Source organism: Bubalus kerabau, chromosome 3 (assembly GCF_029407905.1).
Source record: "Bubalus kerabau isolate K-KA32 ecotype Philippines breed swamp buffalo chromosome 3, PCC_UOA_SB_1v2, whole genome shotgun sequence".
NCBI lineage: Eukaryota > Metazoa > Chordata > Mammalia > Artiodactyla > Bovidae > Bubalus > Bubalus kerabau.
Genome location: NC_073626.1, coordinates 93,550,804 through 93,563,787, shown reverse-complemented (window position 1 = coordinate 93,563,787; position 12,984 = coordinate 93,550,804). Strand labels below are relative to the sequence as shown.

General features: G+C 49.9%; 1 protein-coding gene across 5 annotated transcripts in view; it reads right to left on the bottom strand.

Moving 5' to 3' along the window:
- Positions 1–1,224: 1,224 nt before the first annotated feature.
- The window catches only part of NR4A2 (nuclear receptor subfamily 4 group A member 2), a 37,182-nt gene continuing 25,422 nt past the window's right edge, over positions 1,225–12,984 (bottom strand). Inside the window, exons 1-8 of one of the 5 annotated variants that reach the window (XM_055572524.1) lie at positions 10,514–10,764; positions 8,696–8,819; positions 7,348–8,213; positions 6,434–6,563; positions 5,855–6,018; positions 4,762–4,964; positions 4,196–4,374; positions 1,225–4,069 (exon numbers count right to left, since the gene is read on the bottom strand). In XM_055572524.1, the coding sequence (XP_055428499.1) occupies positions 3,813–4,069; positions 4,196–4,374; positions 4,762–4,964; positions 5,855–6,018; positions 6,434–6,563; positions 7,348–8,211 (1,797 nt within the window). In that variant the 5' untranslated portion in view covers positions 8,212–8,213; positions 8,696–8,819; positions 10,514–10,764 and the 3' untranslated portion in view covers positions 1,225–3,812. Of the gene's footprint in view, positions 4,070–4,195; positions 4,375–4,761; positions 4,965–5,854; positions 6,019–6,433; positions 6,564–7,347; positions 8,214–8,695; positions 8,820–10,513; positions 10,770–12,984 lie in introns of those variants that run through there. The other 4 variants (XM_055572527.1, XM_055572525.1, XM_055572523.1 and 1 more) reach the window with 4 other exon arrangements.

The following is a 12,984-nucleotide window of genomic DNA, read 5'->3' as shown; positions in this document are numbered from 1 at the left end:
GTCCAAAAAGACTTATGATAAGTTTCTTTTAGTGGAGGGGGCACATCGACTCTCGAGGGACGGAGTGGAGCAGCAAAAAGAAATACACAGGATAAGGTCGTTGGGTGCCGCTGTCACTGCAGGGTGCTATGAGCTTCCGGGACCAGGCTATCTCTCTTGTTAAAATCAGGACCAGAAATTCAAACACTCTTTCCCTCTCGTGAAATCTTTCCGAAAGCGCAAGGTCGGATCGAGAGACTTAGGCAGTCGCCTGGACGGTAAAGAAGCGGAGCCCACCAAATAACACGCTGTTGCATTGCTCATCCGTGTTTGGTATTAAGGGCTGCTGCTGCTGCTAAGTCGCTTCAGTCGTGTCCGACTTTGTGCCACCCCATAGATGGCAGCCCACCAGGCTTCTCGTCCCTGGGATTCTCCAGGCAAGAACACTGGAGTGGGTTGCCATTTCCTTCTCCAATGCATGAAAGTGAAAAGTGAAAGGGAAGTCGCTCAGTCCTGTCCGACTCTAGCGACCCCACGGACTGCAGCCTACCAGGCTCCTCCGTCCATGGGATTTTCAATTTAGGGCATTCTAAGCAACCCCTCACCGTGGGTCTAGAAACTGTGAAGACTAAGAAATTAGACCTTCTTTCAGAGCTCAGAAGGGTCTGGTCATGTCTTCTAACAATGATAAAACATGTTTCATTGCTGAAACGACACACAACAACTGAAATTCTTAAGGAGACTTGGGAAGGGGAGGGGAATACGAAGCCCCCAGTATAAAGTTTTCATCTCTTTCTAGAGAAGTTCCACACAACGTCTGTCTCTGGCAAAACAGCGTGTCTGTTGATTTTCCTGGCCTTTACTCCTAGAAAGACCAAGACAAGCCAAGTCCTCAACCTCACAGATCCCGGAAGCAGCAGGCGAGATACCTCCGAGGCTCCCCCACACACCCCGGTGCGCTGCGGGGAGTTGGAAACGGACTCGGTAACTGTGAAGCAGAAAAAGCGCTAGCCACTTTTCAGTTTAGGAATTACCAACTAAATATACGCGGAGCCGGTTCAGTCTGCAAGCGGACACGGGAGAGAGTCACCCCTCCCTCCTTTCACCCCAAATTCTCGGGAGGCGCACTACCTGATACCCCATTGGCCTCGGGTGATGCGCAACCGCTGCCTTAAGGGAGAACCTGCAACAGAGTTCGTTTCTGGGTTCAACTCTGGAGGATTCCGAGTCGGGATGTAATTGTCTCCGAGCTGCAGACACCTGGGAGAAGACTGCTGACGGCTCTGCAGACTCCAACATTTCTAAAGAGCTTTCTCTTTCTCTCAGCTTATTAGTGGGCAGAAGTTGTGAAAAATAAAAGGAAATGGCAAGCCTCATCTTTTCAAGAAAGCAAGGGCGTCAAACATTCCGCTTATTTTTTAATCTCTTTATGTGGCCACCAACTTTTGCCTCTCAGAGTTACCTGTAGAGAAGCGCATCACATGAAAATAACCTCAAATTACCACCGAGACCTGCCTTCTCTCTGTTGCTCGACCCACAAAACATGTCTTTAAAAAAAAAGTAAGCAAAGGTAAACTAAAAATAAAACCTGAGAACTCTCCTGGCAATTTACTAACTCTGCATTAAAAAAAATAATTACTCTTTTTGTCAATTTCAGTGACCAGGAGTCCATCTGTAACTCACTAGGATCAAGGAAGAAAATCATCCCCATCCTACACTTCCCAGAATTTACGACTAGCTGGACCAGGTGACTGAGAAGAAGCTGAGACCAAAAGTGACTTTACTACTTTTTTGCCAAAAGTTAGTACTGAGTGGAAGCCTAGATACTGTGATATAGTTTGTTTGTACCTAAAAAGAACCAGAACCTGACAAATCGATATTTTATTCTTTATCCGAGAAACTTTTAAGACAGCTATATTATTCTAAAACAGCAAATTGAACCTCATCACTATTCACTGAAGGAGGAAAAAAGTTGTAAGAAATGTCTTTACTGAGATCTGTTCTATGCCAAAGACCACTGACCCAAAGGGACCAAAATGCTTGACTCTTCCTCCAAGACCCTTTACAAGGAATTGGAAAAAATCAGAGATTATATACAATACACTTCAAATCCGTGTAGACAGAGTCTTAAAAAGATACTTTCTAAACATCATGCAAGACAAAAAACCCAACAGGACTTCAAAACTGGAAAAGTTCAAATGCTATTGGGTCTTCTGAACTTCTCCTATGAAAGTTGCACTTAGCTTTCAGAGCAAAGTTAATAGAAGAGTTGAGATATTCTCACCTGATTCTGATAAATGCATGCTGCCACACTGGAAAGTTCTGGTTAAGGAAAAATGTTGTTCTGAATTCTCTGGATAATTAGTTCAATTTTCCAGTTCCTTTTGCCAGAATAGGTCTAGGCTGTCAGTTTGAAACTCAAATGTTGAATAAATGACCTATCCCAAATCAATCTCCAACTCTGTCTATTATATATTGCTGTTTAGTAATCATTTTTACCTAACCCAGAAAGAAGACAAAATTCTGTTCATTTACATAGTTTATTGTTGTAAACATTAAAATTGTCTTTCTCAAAGAAAGAATTTATCAGGAAAAAAAAATCAGCATCTCTAACTGTCATACACCATAGAAAAAAAGGCAGTGATTCCTATCATGTGCCATACTGGAAATATACAAAGAAAAATACTACAGAATATGGCAATATTAAAATTCTTACTCAAACATAAAATAATATATTAACTGACAATCTTAGACGTTAAAAAAAAATTCAAAGTGCTCAGTAATTTCCAGGGAGTTATGTATATTATAAGCACTCTGGAAACGGTCAAAAGCTGCTGCATGCAAGTTTTGTTTAGCTTTAGACAACAAAATAATCCAGATATAAACTTTCTTTTATCAACATCAACGGTACATACAACACTTACAAACAAGGAATGTTGGACGGTGTTACAAACACTATGTGTCCCTTTTGTCAGGATTTTCTGATGTGTAATACTTGTGCCCACCTATTTTACAATTGAGAAAATGTTTAAGCTCAGGTAACTACCAATCTTTATAAAATCTAACAGACTACATAGTGTCTGAAATACTATTTATATAATATAGACATTACTGAAGTAGCAAGTGCCTATAACATTTTCAACCTAGAATCACATGCTTGTCCCTTTTTTGAGTAGTTATTTCTTTTTTTTTTTTTTTGCAAACACACTTATCTTTTAGAATTTGTAGTATTTATTCATAAATAGGCACAAAATAATTTAAAAAGCCAAACTGCATTGGATAAATTTACAAGCCTCTGCCTTCTTCAACTCATGCCACCCACATAACATTTAGTTTTACTATATATTACAGCTTTCTTTACAGCAGAAAACTTTGAAATCTTTTAAAGGGCAATACTTGTGGGTCCTCTTACAACGTGTGTGTGTGTGTGTATGTGTATTACATTTATTTTAACTGCAACAACCAAATGTGGCCAAATGTTTTCCGTCATACATTAGCAATCTTCCTTCTGAACAATAAAATGATTTTTAAACTGATAATAAAAAGTTTATACCACAGTACTGTGTGTAGTCCGTGTTCTAAATCCAAGATGCCCCGGAGCCAAAATGCCCTTACAGGTTCTGCCTGCAGGTTAGGAAATAGCAACAGTTTTTTGTGTTTTTTTTTGTTGTTTCTCTTTTTTTCTTTAGGGATCAAGGGTCAGGGTGTATGGAAGGGGAGGGGGCTGACTAGAGCTGAGACAGCTCAGGGGGATCTCTCTGCCCTTGTCACTTGCCCCCTCTGGACAGTTTTAGGTTTCTTTCCAGTTTCTCTGAAGTGCATGGAAGGAGGTCTTAGAAAGGTAAAGTGTCCAGGAAAAGTTTGTCAATTATTGCTGGTGGTGGTACCAAATCTTCCAGTTTCAGGTAGAAAATGCGCTGTAGCCCCTGTGTGCAAAGTGTACGGAGTTCTGGGAGCTTCCCCAACAGTTTGGACAAATAGTTGGGACGGTTCAAGCCCCCATTATTGAAAGTCACATGGTCTTTGAGACAATTTACAATCTTGTTTTGCAGCTCCTCCACTCTCTTGGGTTCCTTGAGACCGTGTCTCTCTGCAGAAAACACAATCAGAAACAAAAGAGGAATGCACTAAGCAGTTAGCTAGCTGACAGGACCAGGGAGGATCGGCGGGAAAAGAAAGTTCAGGAGGAGAAATGCCCTGTGCCTGTGGTACTGACCTGTGACCATAGCCAGGGCAGCGATGCAGGAGAAGGCAGAAATGTCGATGTTCATATTCTGCAAGTTGGAGGAGAATTCAACAATGGAATCAATCCATTCCCCAAAGCCACGAACACATTGCAACCTGTGCAAGACCACCCCATTGCAAAAGATGAGTTTACCCTCCACTGGGTTGGACCTGCAATTAATACCAAAGAGAGAGAGGGGAGAAAAAGAGAGAGAGAGAGAAAAAAAAAAGGCTAAACAACTAATTACTTGAAGAGCAATAAATGAGGGATTTAAGAGGCACCTAATTACCCAAGAGTTAATAAAACGTAGACCAGTGGACCTTGAAAGGGTCTAATTTCATAACAATCAAGAACGCCCCCTATCCCACCTCCATTCTATTCATACAAGGCTTCTATGCTCACTGCTTCCCTTCTCTTCCTTTTATCTATTCCCCTTTCCTTCCTATCTTCTCTTTTATTCACATCTGTTCTCCTCTCTTTCTCCCTCCACCCTTTTCCCCCTTTTCCTCTTTCTTTTCCTTGATTCCTCTCTTCCTTCATTCCCAGCCTTCCATTACCTGTAGGCTAATCGCAGCACAAATAGTTCTAAGAAAGCCGATTCGAAAAGCAGGTCTTGGTCAGCTTTGGGCAGGTCAGCGAAGCCCGGGATCTTCTCCGCCCAGCCCCTGATGATCTCCATGGAGCCAGTCAGGAGATCATAGAATTGCTGGATATGCTGGGTGTCATCTCCACTCATCTGATAGTCAGGGTTCGCCTGGAACTGGAATTTCATTTTAAAAAGCACTTAATGAGGTTCTCTAAAATATATAACCCGTGAAATTGCTAACCTCATTTCTAGTAGGGGAGCCAGGTTTTTATAACAATTAAACCTCTCTCTGACCAGTAAGGAAATTAGATGTTCCGGGGCAATTAATTCAATTAGGGATGGTGCTATGAGGTCGCTGCTTTAAATATGTAAATTACCATTTTCATACAGACTAAATACAGTGCCAACCAGCCCTGGGAAATGTTCACTCTTATCTCCACAAAACAATTGACACGTTAGTATTCATGCCAGTCCCAGAGTGGGTCTTGAGCAGAGTTACCCTTTGCAAATCTTCATAAAATTGCAGTGCCGTCTAGGTTGCCCGACTACTTCCTCCAATTAAAGTCCACACATTCCTCATAGCTGGGGTAAAAGAGGAATCTGACCACTTGATTCCCCCACCCACTGCCATTCCTGACCCCTCCTTGCTTCCCCTTCCCCAACCCCAAGCAGCTGTCCCTCTCCCTGACAGCACCAGAGAAGGTGGGGGTTAAAGCTTCTCCTTGGAGGACTGGGGTAGAACCCAAGTGGGGGCTTTTGCATCGCCTCTGGTTTGGGCATCAGAGGCATTGGTGTGCTGAGTATGGGTGTGCACCCAGGTACTGGGAAGGGGCCTTAAAGAGATCTGACCACTGTGGCTCATCTTCTTTTCCTTCCCCTGCCCTGTCCTCATGTCCACACGCCCAGCAACACCATCCGTCTTCTGTGGCCCTGCCCAGAGCAGTGAATCCAGAATCTTGCATGCCTCCTCTGTCCCTTGGGCCTGAGGGGTTACTGACAGGTGTGGGGAAGGGGTCCTGCCCATCTGTCGCTTTGTCCAAATGAAACCCCCTCCAGCTTCTTACCCTGGAATAGTCCAGGCTGGTCATAGCCGGGTTGGAGTCGACATGGGCCCTGACGAGGGCACTGATCAGACTCACCGGGGGCGAAGGGGGAGAGGGCTCCTGTGGGCTCTTCGGTTTGGAAGGTAAACGACCTCTCCGGCCTTTTAAACTGTCGGTGCGAACCACTGCAAAGGAACAGTCGGTTGAGCGCGGCCTCCCCCAAGCGGGACCCAGCTGCCGCCTAGACCCCTCCCCAGGGAAGGCCACAGCCGCCGGGGGCGCCCCTGCATCGGGCAGCGCCCGGGCCCCACTGCTTGTAAAGCCTTTACTGACGAGAAGCATAAAAAATGCGGGGTTGTTTTATGTCTTCTTCCAAATGGGTCGTATAGTTAAAGGCGAGGAGGGCCTGGCGGCTTTCTCTTGGGCAAAATGGGCTGGCATGCAACTGCCTGGTCATAGAGGCCAGAGGCGGATGGGAGAAAGCCGGAGATACCCTCCACTTCCCCTCGCCCGGCTCTGGGAAGTAGAAAGCGGGGTTAGGATAGGGGCAGCAGTTTCCCAAAGGCGAAGACTGGGGAGTGGGCTGTTGTCCCAACCTACCTTCTTTGACCATCCCAACAGCCAGGCACTTCTGAAACCGGCAGTACTGACAGCGATTCCTGCGCCGCTTGTCCACTGGGCAGTTTTTATTTGCTAAACACACGTATTTCGCGTTTTTTTGCACCGTACGCTGCAAAAGGAGACAATATAGGCCGGGAAAAAAAATTTTTTTTCTCTTGAAAATCCAACAATTCAGGGAATCCAGGGACAATTTCTGAGAGGACAGGAACCACACTCCCTCACCATAAACAAACACATACACAACTCCTTTTTATTTTTTCCTTTTTCCTTTCTCTCTCTTTTCTTTCCCCTCCCCCAGGGCATTTAACAGAAGAAAATTGATAGCGTTAACATTTGAGCTAACCTTCCGCTCCTTGCTGTGTTTTATATGCCAAGAGAAGGAGAAGGAGACGCTCAGTAAATACAAATTCGTGGGCATTCATATTATTTACATTCCTTAGAGACCTTCTCTATTTAAAATGATAAGATTATTCAATCAGGATGGCGAAATAAAGAGATCACTTAATTTGACCACAGGGAATTCTGTTCCACTTGGTTAGCTCAGACACGGTTCTCTGTCCTAACCAATTTCAATCTGAACCAAGAAGACAGCTCCTAGCACATGCAAATGACCCTCTTCCAACTCAGCTCCAGCAACTTCAGGCGGGGGGCGGCCAGGGTCGGCCTCGTGAGGAGATGCGACCCCGGGTCTCCCCGCCTTTCTACTTGCCTTTCTCAGGCACCCAGAAACCCCCGCCACAGCCCAGGGGCGGCTGCAAGGCAGCTTCCAGGGACCCGGGGAATCGCTGGAGACCCGTTAGAGTCCGAACCCTGCGCCCCAGCGGAGCAAGCACTCTGAGGCTCTGGGCAGTAGGGGGCCCCTAGCTGCCTCCTCCGCCCCCGACCTGGCTCACCTTAAAGAACCCTTTGCAGCCCTCACAGGTGCGCACGCCGTAGTGCTGGCAGGCCGCGTTGTCGCCGCACACAGCGCACAGCCCTTCATTGGAGGGGGAGCCCCGCGACGGCGGGGAGGGCACCTGCGTATCGAGCAGCTGCGACGCGTGGCCGATCTGCAGGCCAGGGAAGCCCATGGACGCGGGCTTTCGGATGGGGTTGGGCACGGCGAAGGTCTGCCCGTCCACCACGTGGTGGCTGCCCGCTGGCTCCGGGTTCATGGGGACGTGCAGGGGCCCATCGAAGCGCATCTGGCAGCTAGACACGGGGGTGCCGGGGGGCGACTGCTTAAAGGAGAAGAGGGAAAGGCGGGAGACCGGCGTTTTCCTCTGTTCGATCATGTGGGTAGTGGCCACGTAGTTCTGGTGGAAGTTGTGCAGGGAGCCTGGGTCGTCCCACATGGGGCTGTGCTGCACCTGGAAGCCCGGGGTGGTGGGCGTCGGGGGCGAGGAGGGCTTGTAGTAAACGGACCCGGAGTGCGGCATCATCTCCTCGGACTGTGGGGGCAGGTGGCTGTGTTGCTGGTAGTTGTGCATCTGAATGTCTTCTACCTTAATGGAGGACTGCTGTCCGGACAGGGGCATTTGGTACAAGCAAGGTGGCTTGACGTCGTAGCCTGTGCTGTAGTTGTCCATAAAGGTACTGAAGCTGGGGAGAGAAGTGGTGGCAGTGATTTCAGTGTTGGTGAGGTCCATGCTAAACTTGACAAACTCTGGAGTTAAGAAATCGGAGCTGTATTCTCCCGAAGAGTGGTAACTGTAGCTCTGAGAAGCGGGGCTGGCTCCTTGAGGCGAGGACCCATACTGCGCCTGAACACAAGGCATGGCTGGAAATGAAACAGGGTAATATACACTCAGCCTGGTCAAGTGAACACTTTCTCCCGGGCTCGGGTACACCTGGAGCTACACCGGCAGCCCGCAGCGGTCAGAGAGCAAGAAGGGGCGCGAGAGGAACGGCGGAGAGCGCGATTACTGCGGATCGGAACAGTGCGGAGCAAGGAAAGGCTGACCCAATAAAGACCCTGAACTGGAAAGTTATTACGGTCTCCATTCCCGGATATTTCCAACGCCTCCCCCTTCACCCCTTTCAGGAGCATTCCCGTTCCCAAGAGCCTTTCCTCTGAAGCTCGGGTTCAGCAAGCTCAATCCAGAAATGAAGTTGAATTGCACAATGAGAAACTTGTTCCCGAAGGCGATGGGTTGGGGAAAAACTTAAGTTACAGGGTTTGCGGGGAAAGATCGCTCGCATTGCCCTGTTTCTTGACGTTTAAGGAACTCAAGGGAGGGGGGAAAATGAAGTGGCACTAACCTTCAGCCGAGTTACAGGCGTTTTGGAGAAAATTAAAGGTGGACAGTGTCGTAATTCAATGAAGGACAAAGTTTCCAAGATTTTTAGAAGAGCAGTGGAGAGCCCAGCCTGTCAGATCTCCTCCCTGAAATGAAGACACAGGAAGCCTTAGGGTGAATTTCTGGACTGATTTGGCTGGACATCTGTATCACTAGGCAGGCCCGTCTGTGCCCTTCTTGATTGTTTAATTAGAAATTAGTGTGTAGCCTTTATCAAACTTAGCAGTTAAAATGATTGTGTAGAAGAGATGGCTGGAAACAGAAAATTTCACCCATGGACTGTATCAATCTTGGCAGAGAGAAGATTCTAAAGGAGGAGAGTTATTCCATGTACTTAGTTAATACTTATGATGAAATAAACTAGTCCCTTTGCTGCGTATGTGTGGGACAGTGGGAGGGAGTGTCATTTCCATTTTAGTTTAATTCAGAACTAAATAAGAAGAAACTAGGATTTAATAAAATACAGCATTGGAACCTTCTCCTGATTTTTCCCCCCTGTGGTGAAATTGGCTTTTCATCTAGTACAGGGTAAGGAAAGTAGAAGTCAAGAATATAAAATGTAAAAACAGTCCTCCCTCCACACCTAGGAAGGTACAAAATGTTAGTAAGGCCTGGGGAGCCCTGAAGGCAATCTGAATGGAAGCATCTGGATTTCCTAAGAGCTTCTGACTGAGCACTGGGTTTGGGGATACAGGTGAGTTGACATTCACTTTTCCAGGAAATGTCTTTCATCTTTAATGGCCAAGGAGCAGAAAGAGGGGACCATATTTTGTCAAGAGCATCTTAGGTGAGTTGCAGACAGAGGGAAATACTGCTTATCCAATATTGGCACCAGTGGTAGAAGCACCCCTCAGCACAACAAGCTGAGCACCTTCCCTATCCAGCCTTGCACAATCTGCCTACTTGCTGGAACAAGGCATTCTTCTGTCCTAGTAATTTTCAGATGTTCCCACTTGGAAGGCATTCTAGAGCATAGACAATTTTATTACTAATGAAACAGAAAGCCAAACATCCAAGTCTCTTTTCCTCCCCCACCCCCCACCCCCGTCACAGTCTTGCTTCGTGGAGGAGGGAGGGTAACCAAAAAAAAGTAGAAAGAAAGGGACTCTTGACCACCCCCAACTCCCAGCCCTTGACAGATATGCCTGTGCTGGATATTAACCCTCTGGTAACTCTGCAGCTTCACAACTACTCTAAATATTCTGTCTCTCTCTCTGTCAAACTCACAAACAAGCGCGGCACACGTGAAAACCAGAAATTTTCAAGCAACTTAGTAACAGGTCACTCTACCAACCACCTCTCCTCACTCAACAATACCCAGGAAACTCGGGCACGCTGTCCAGCCGCGGTGACACAGTTCCCAAGCAACACATAAACTGAAGAACTTTCTCTCTTCCTGTCACTTTCTGGGCCGCGTCCAGGCCCCTCTTTACACAGGACTTGGAGTCTACGTGTCCAAAGACCTAAATCAATTCCGCACTAAGAGCAAACTTTGCGCACATTTCCGCGGGCAAGTCCGCAGCTCCCCAAACTGTGCAAGCTCCCTTCCACGTCCACCAATGAGGAGCCAGGAAGCCTCTGCGGGGTGGCAAAGCAGGAGTTTCGACAAAATGCCCTCTGGAGCTGCGCACACCTACTCCCCATCCTCCGGCCCCACTCGCGCTCCGCGCCTCCGGCGCCCACTTCCAGAGAACCTGCACCAGACAAACGGAAAGAAGAGACGTGCAAAAGAAGAAAGAAGGATAAAAGAATGCGAGCTGTGCCAGCCGCACCTACTCACTTAGGAGTTCTCTGCGTTTCTCTTCATTCATTCAACTCGGCCGAAGTGTAGTTCCCTCCGGGAGTCTGGGTGGCAGGGTCGGGGAGGGGTGGGCGAGAGGGGCGAAGGGAATTGCGGCACCGAGAGCGGGTAGGGAGCAGGGGAAGGCGGCCGGCTGGGCAGGCGAGCGGGACCGCGGAGCCTAGCGCGAGCCACCGGGCGGACTGGCCCTGGCCGCCAATGTGCCTTTGTTTATGTGGCTCGCGCTGCCGCTGCCAACATTCACCTAAAGTCTCCGCGCGTCAGCGCGCGTCAGCGGCCCGCCGCCCAATCGCCGCGCGGCCGCTCTCCCCAGACTCCTGGCCAGCGCTCGCTTTGGTATATTTCCGACCTGACGTCACGAGCAGGGCCGATTTTAAGGTGGGAACTGTTCAGGGTTCACCTTGGTAGCCAGCTAGGTTTTTTTCTTTTTCCGAAAGAGGTGTGACCTCTCCAGTCAGGTCCGCGCAACCCGCAGCGCCTCGACATCTCACCTCACCTTCCCCCCACCAACCCCCCGCGCCACCGCTGCCGCCCAGCAGCTCACACGTGGGAGAAGGTGCAACAAAAGCCCGGCGGAAGGGAACCCAAGCGTGGGCCAGGTACCAGCACCTGGAATCGCACGAGATGGGGCGTGCCTGGCAGCGCCCTAACCTCATCCACCCACGACTGCCACCCCCGTTAGCGGAAGCGAGTGCAGATGTCCCAGGACAGGAGACGCTCAGAGGGCTCCTACAATTGGCGTGGGATTTCCCTAGTCCAGCGCATCCCCCTTTTCTCTCTTTTCCTGTCCCTGGCCTTCTCCTCTAGCATATCCCACCCCCGCGCCCCAACACACACACTCTCCAAAGTGGAAGAGAGTAAGGAGGGCCTATTTTCTGTGTTTCCTTCTTTCCTCGCAGGGCTCACGTGCGAGGGAGGACGTGGTGCGTGGGGAGGGGAGGGAAAAGGAAAGGGTAGCCGTGACCCAGCCCTTCAGGGACCCCAAAAGTCAGAGTGAGGCGTCGCCCTCTTTCCTTTCGCAGACAATGCAGCCGAGCAACGGGCAACAGGTGTGTTCTGCAGAAAGGTGCTTTAGTCTCACCTTTTACCAACTCTCATACTTCGACACTCCTGGGTGCCCATCAACTCGTTCCTTTTACGAGTTTTAGGAAAATAAATCGACCCTCCCCTGAAGCACCAGGGCTCTGGAAGCCACAATCTGAGAGCCAAGGGGGCAAGACTAAACCCAGGGACACAGAGGACGGAGCTGGCTGGATCTCTCCGAAGCGCACTGTGTGTGGGTTCAGCTCTCCCAGGAGAGGGCCCGGAGGGCGGCCGGAGCTCGCCGCACCCCCGCGGTCGCCCTAGCTTCGGCCGACTGCAATTCGCAAGGCAATCCACTCCACAGACTGAGGGCACAAGGCGCTCTCCAGCAAAGAAACAAGCTTCTCCCGGGAGTCAGCTCGCTTCCTGGTTCCTGAACCAGAGCTGGCCGGGCTTTGGGACTTCTCCAGTGGAGCGAGGGGAGTCACCCGGGGAGGGAGGGGGCGTCCCCTTCCTCCGCCTGCGAAGATTTGCAGCCGCCCCTCCCTCTTGGTGTGGCTGACTTCCAGGCTGCGGGACCCCTTTGGACCCCTCATCCTGAGGTTCCCAGTACAGGCGGGCCGAGAGTGCCTGGGAGCTCTCCAAGTCCAGGAGCCGCTCAGTCCTAATCTGCACTCCCAGCCCCCGCCTTTGCCCGCTCCCGCCGCCTCCTGCTCCTCGGCGGCCGGAGGGGCATTGCCATCAGTGCCCCGAGGCTGCCCCGAGAAGCCACAGGCTCTTCCGCGCTGCAGCCTCGGGAAAACCTACGTGACCACCTTAAGTTTCCCCCAAATGTTGCGACTGCCGCTGCTGCCGCCGTAGCGGCTCGGCGGTGCCCTAGCGGGCAAGAGAAAAAATAAAACCAGGAAGTGTGTGCAGTGTGTGTGTGTGTGTGTGTGTGTGTGTGTGTGTGTGTGTGAGGGGGCGTGTTGTGGTGGCGGGTGAGGGTGTGCAAGTAGGGGGATGAGGGGAGGAGGGGGAAGAATAGCTTATTAGCATGAGCTGGGTAGCGTCAGCGCCCTGTGGGCAGAAGCGATTCCACGCGAACGAAAGGGAAAAAGTGAGAGTTTGGAGAGCCGGGGAGAAGGAAAGGGGTGGGGGTGGCGGTGACGCAGGGGCGCAGGCATTGACGCACCCGCCCAGCTGGGCCCAAAATAGCAGCAGCGCTAGCTCTGTGGCGCCCTCCCGGGTTCCCTTCCCCTTCCGCAAGGGAGCAGGGCGCGGCCTGAGGGTGCTTTCCTTGATCCCAGCGGTGGGCCAGGCTCCCAGCAGCTATTTTCAGGCAGTCGGAAACTCAAGCGCAGCCATGCTGGGGTGGCAGTTATTATTTTTTAATATATTTCTAGGAAGGCGGGGGCCAGGAGAACTTTAAGGTTGTAACCACCACT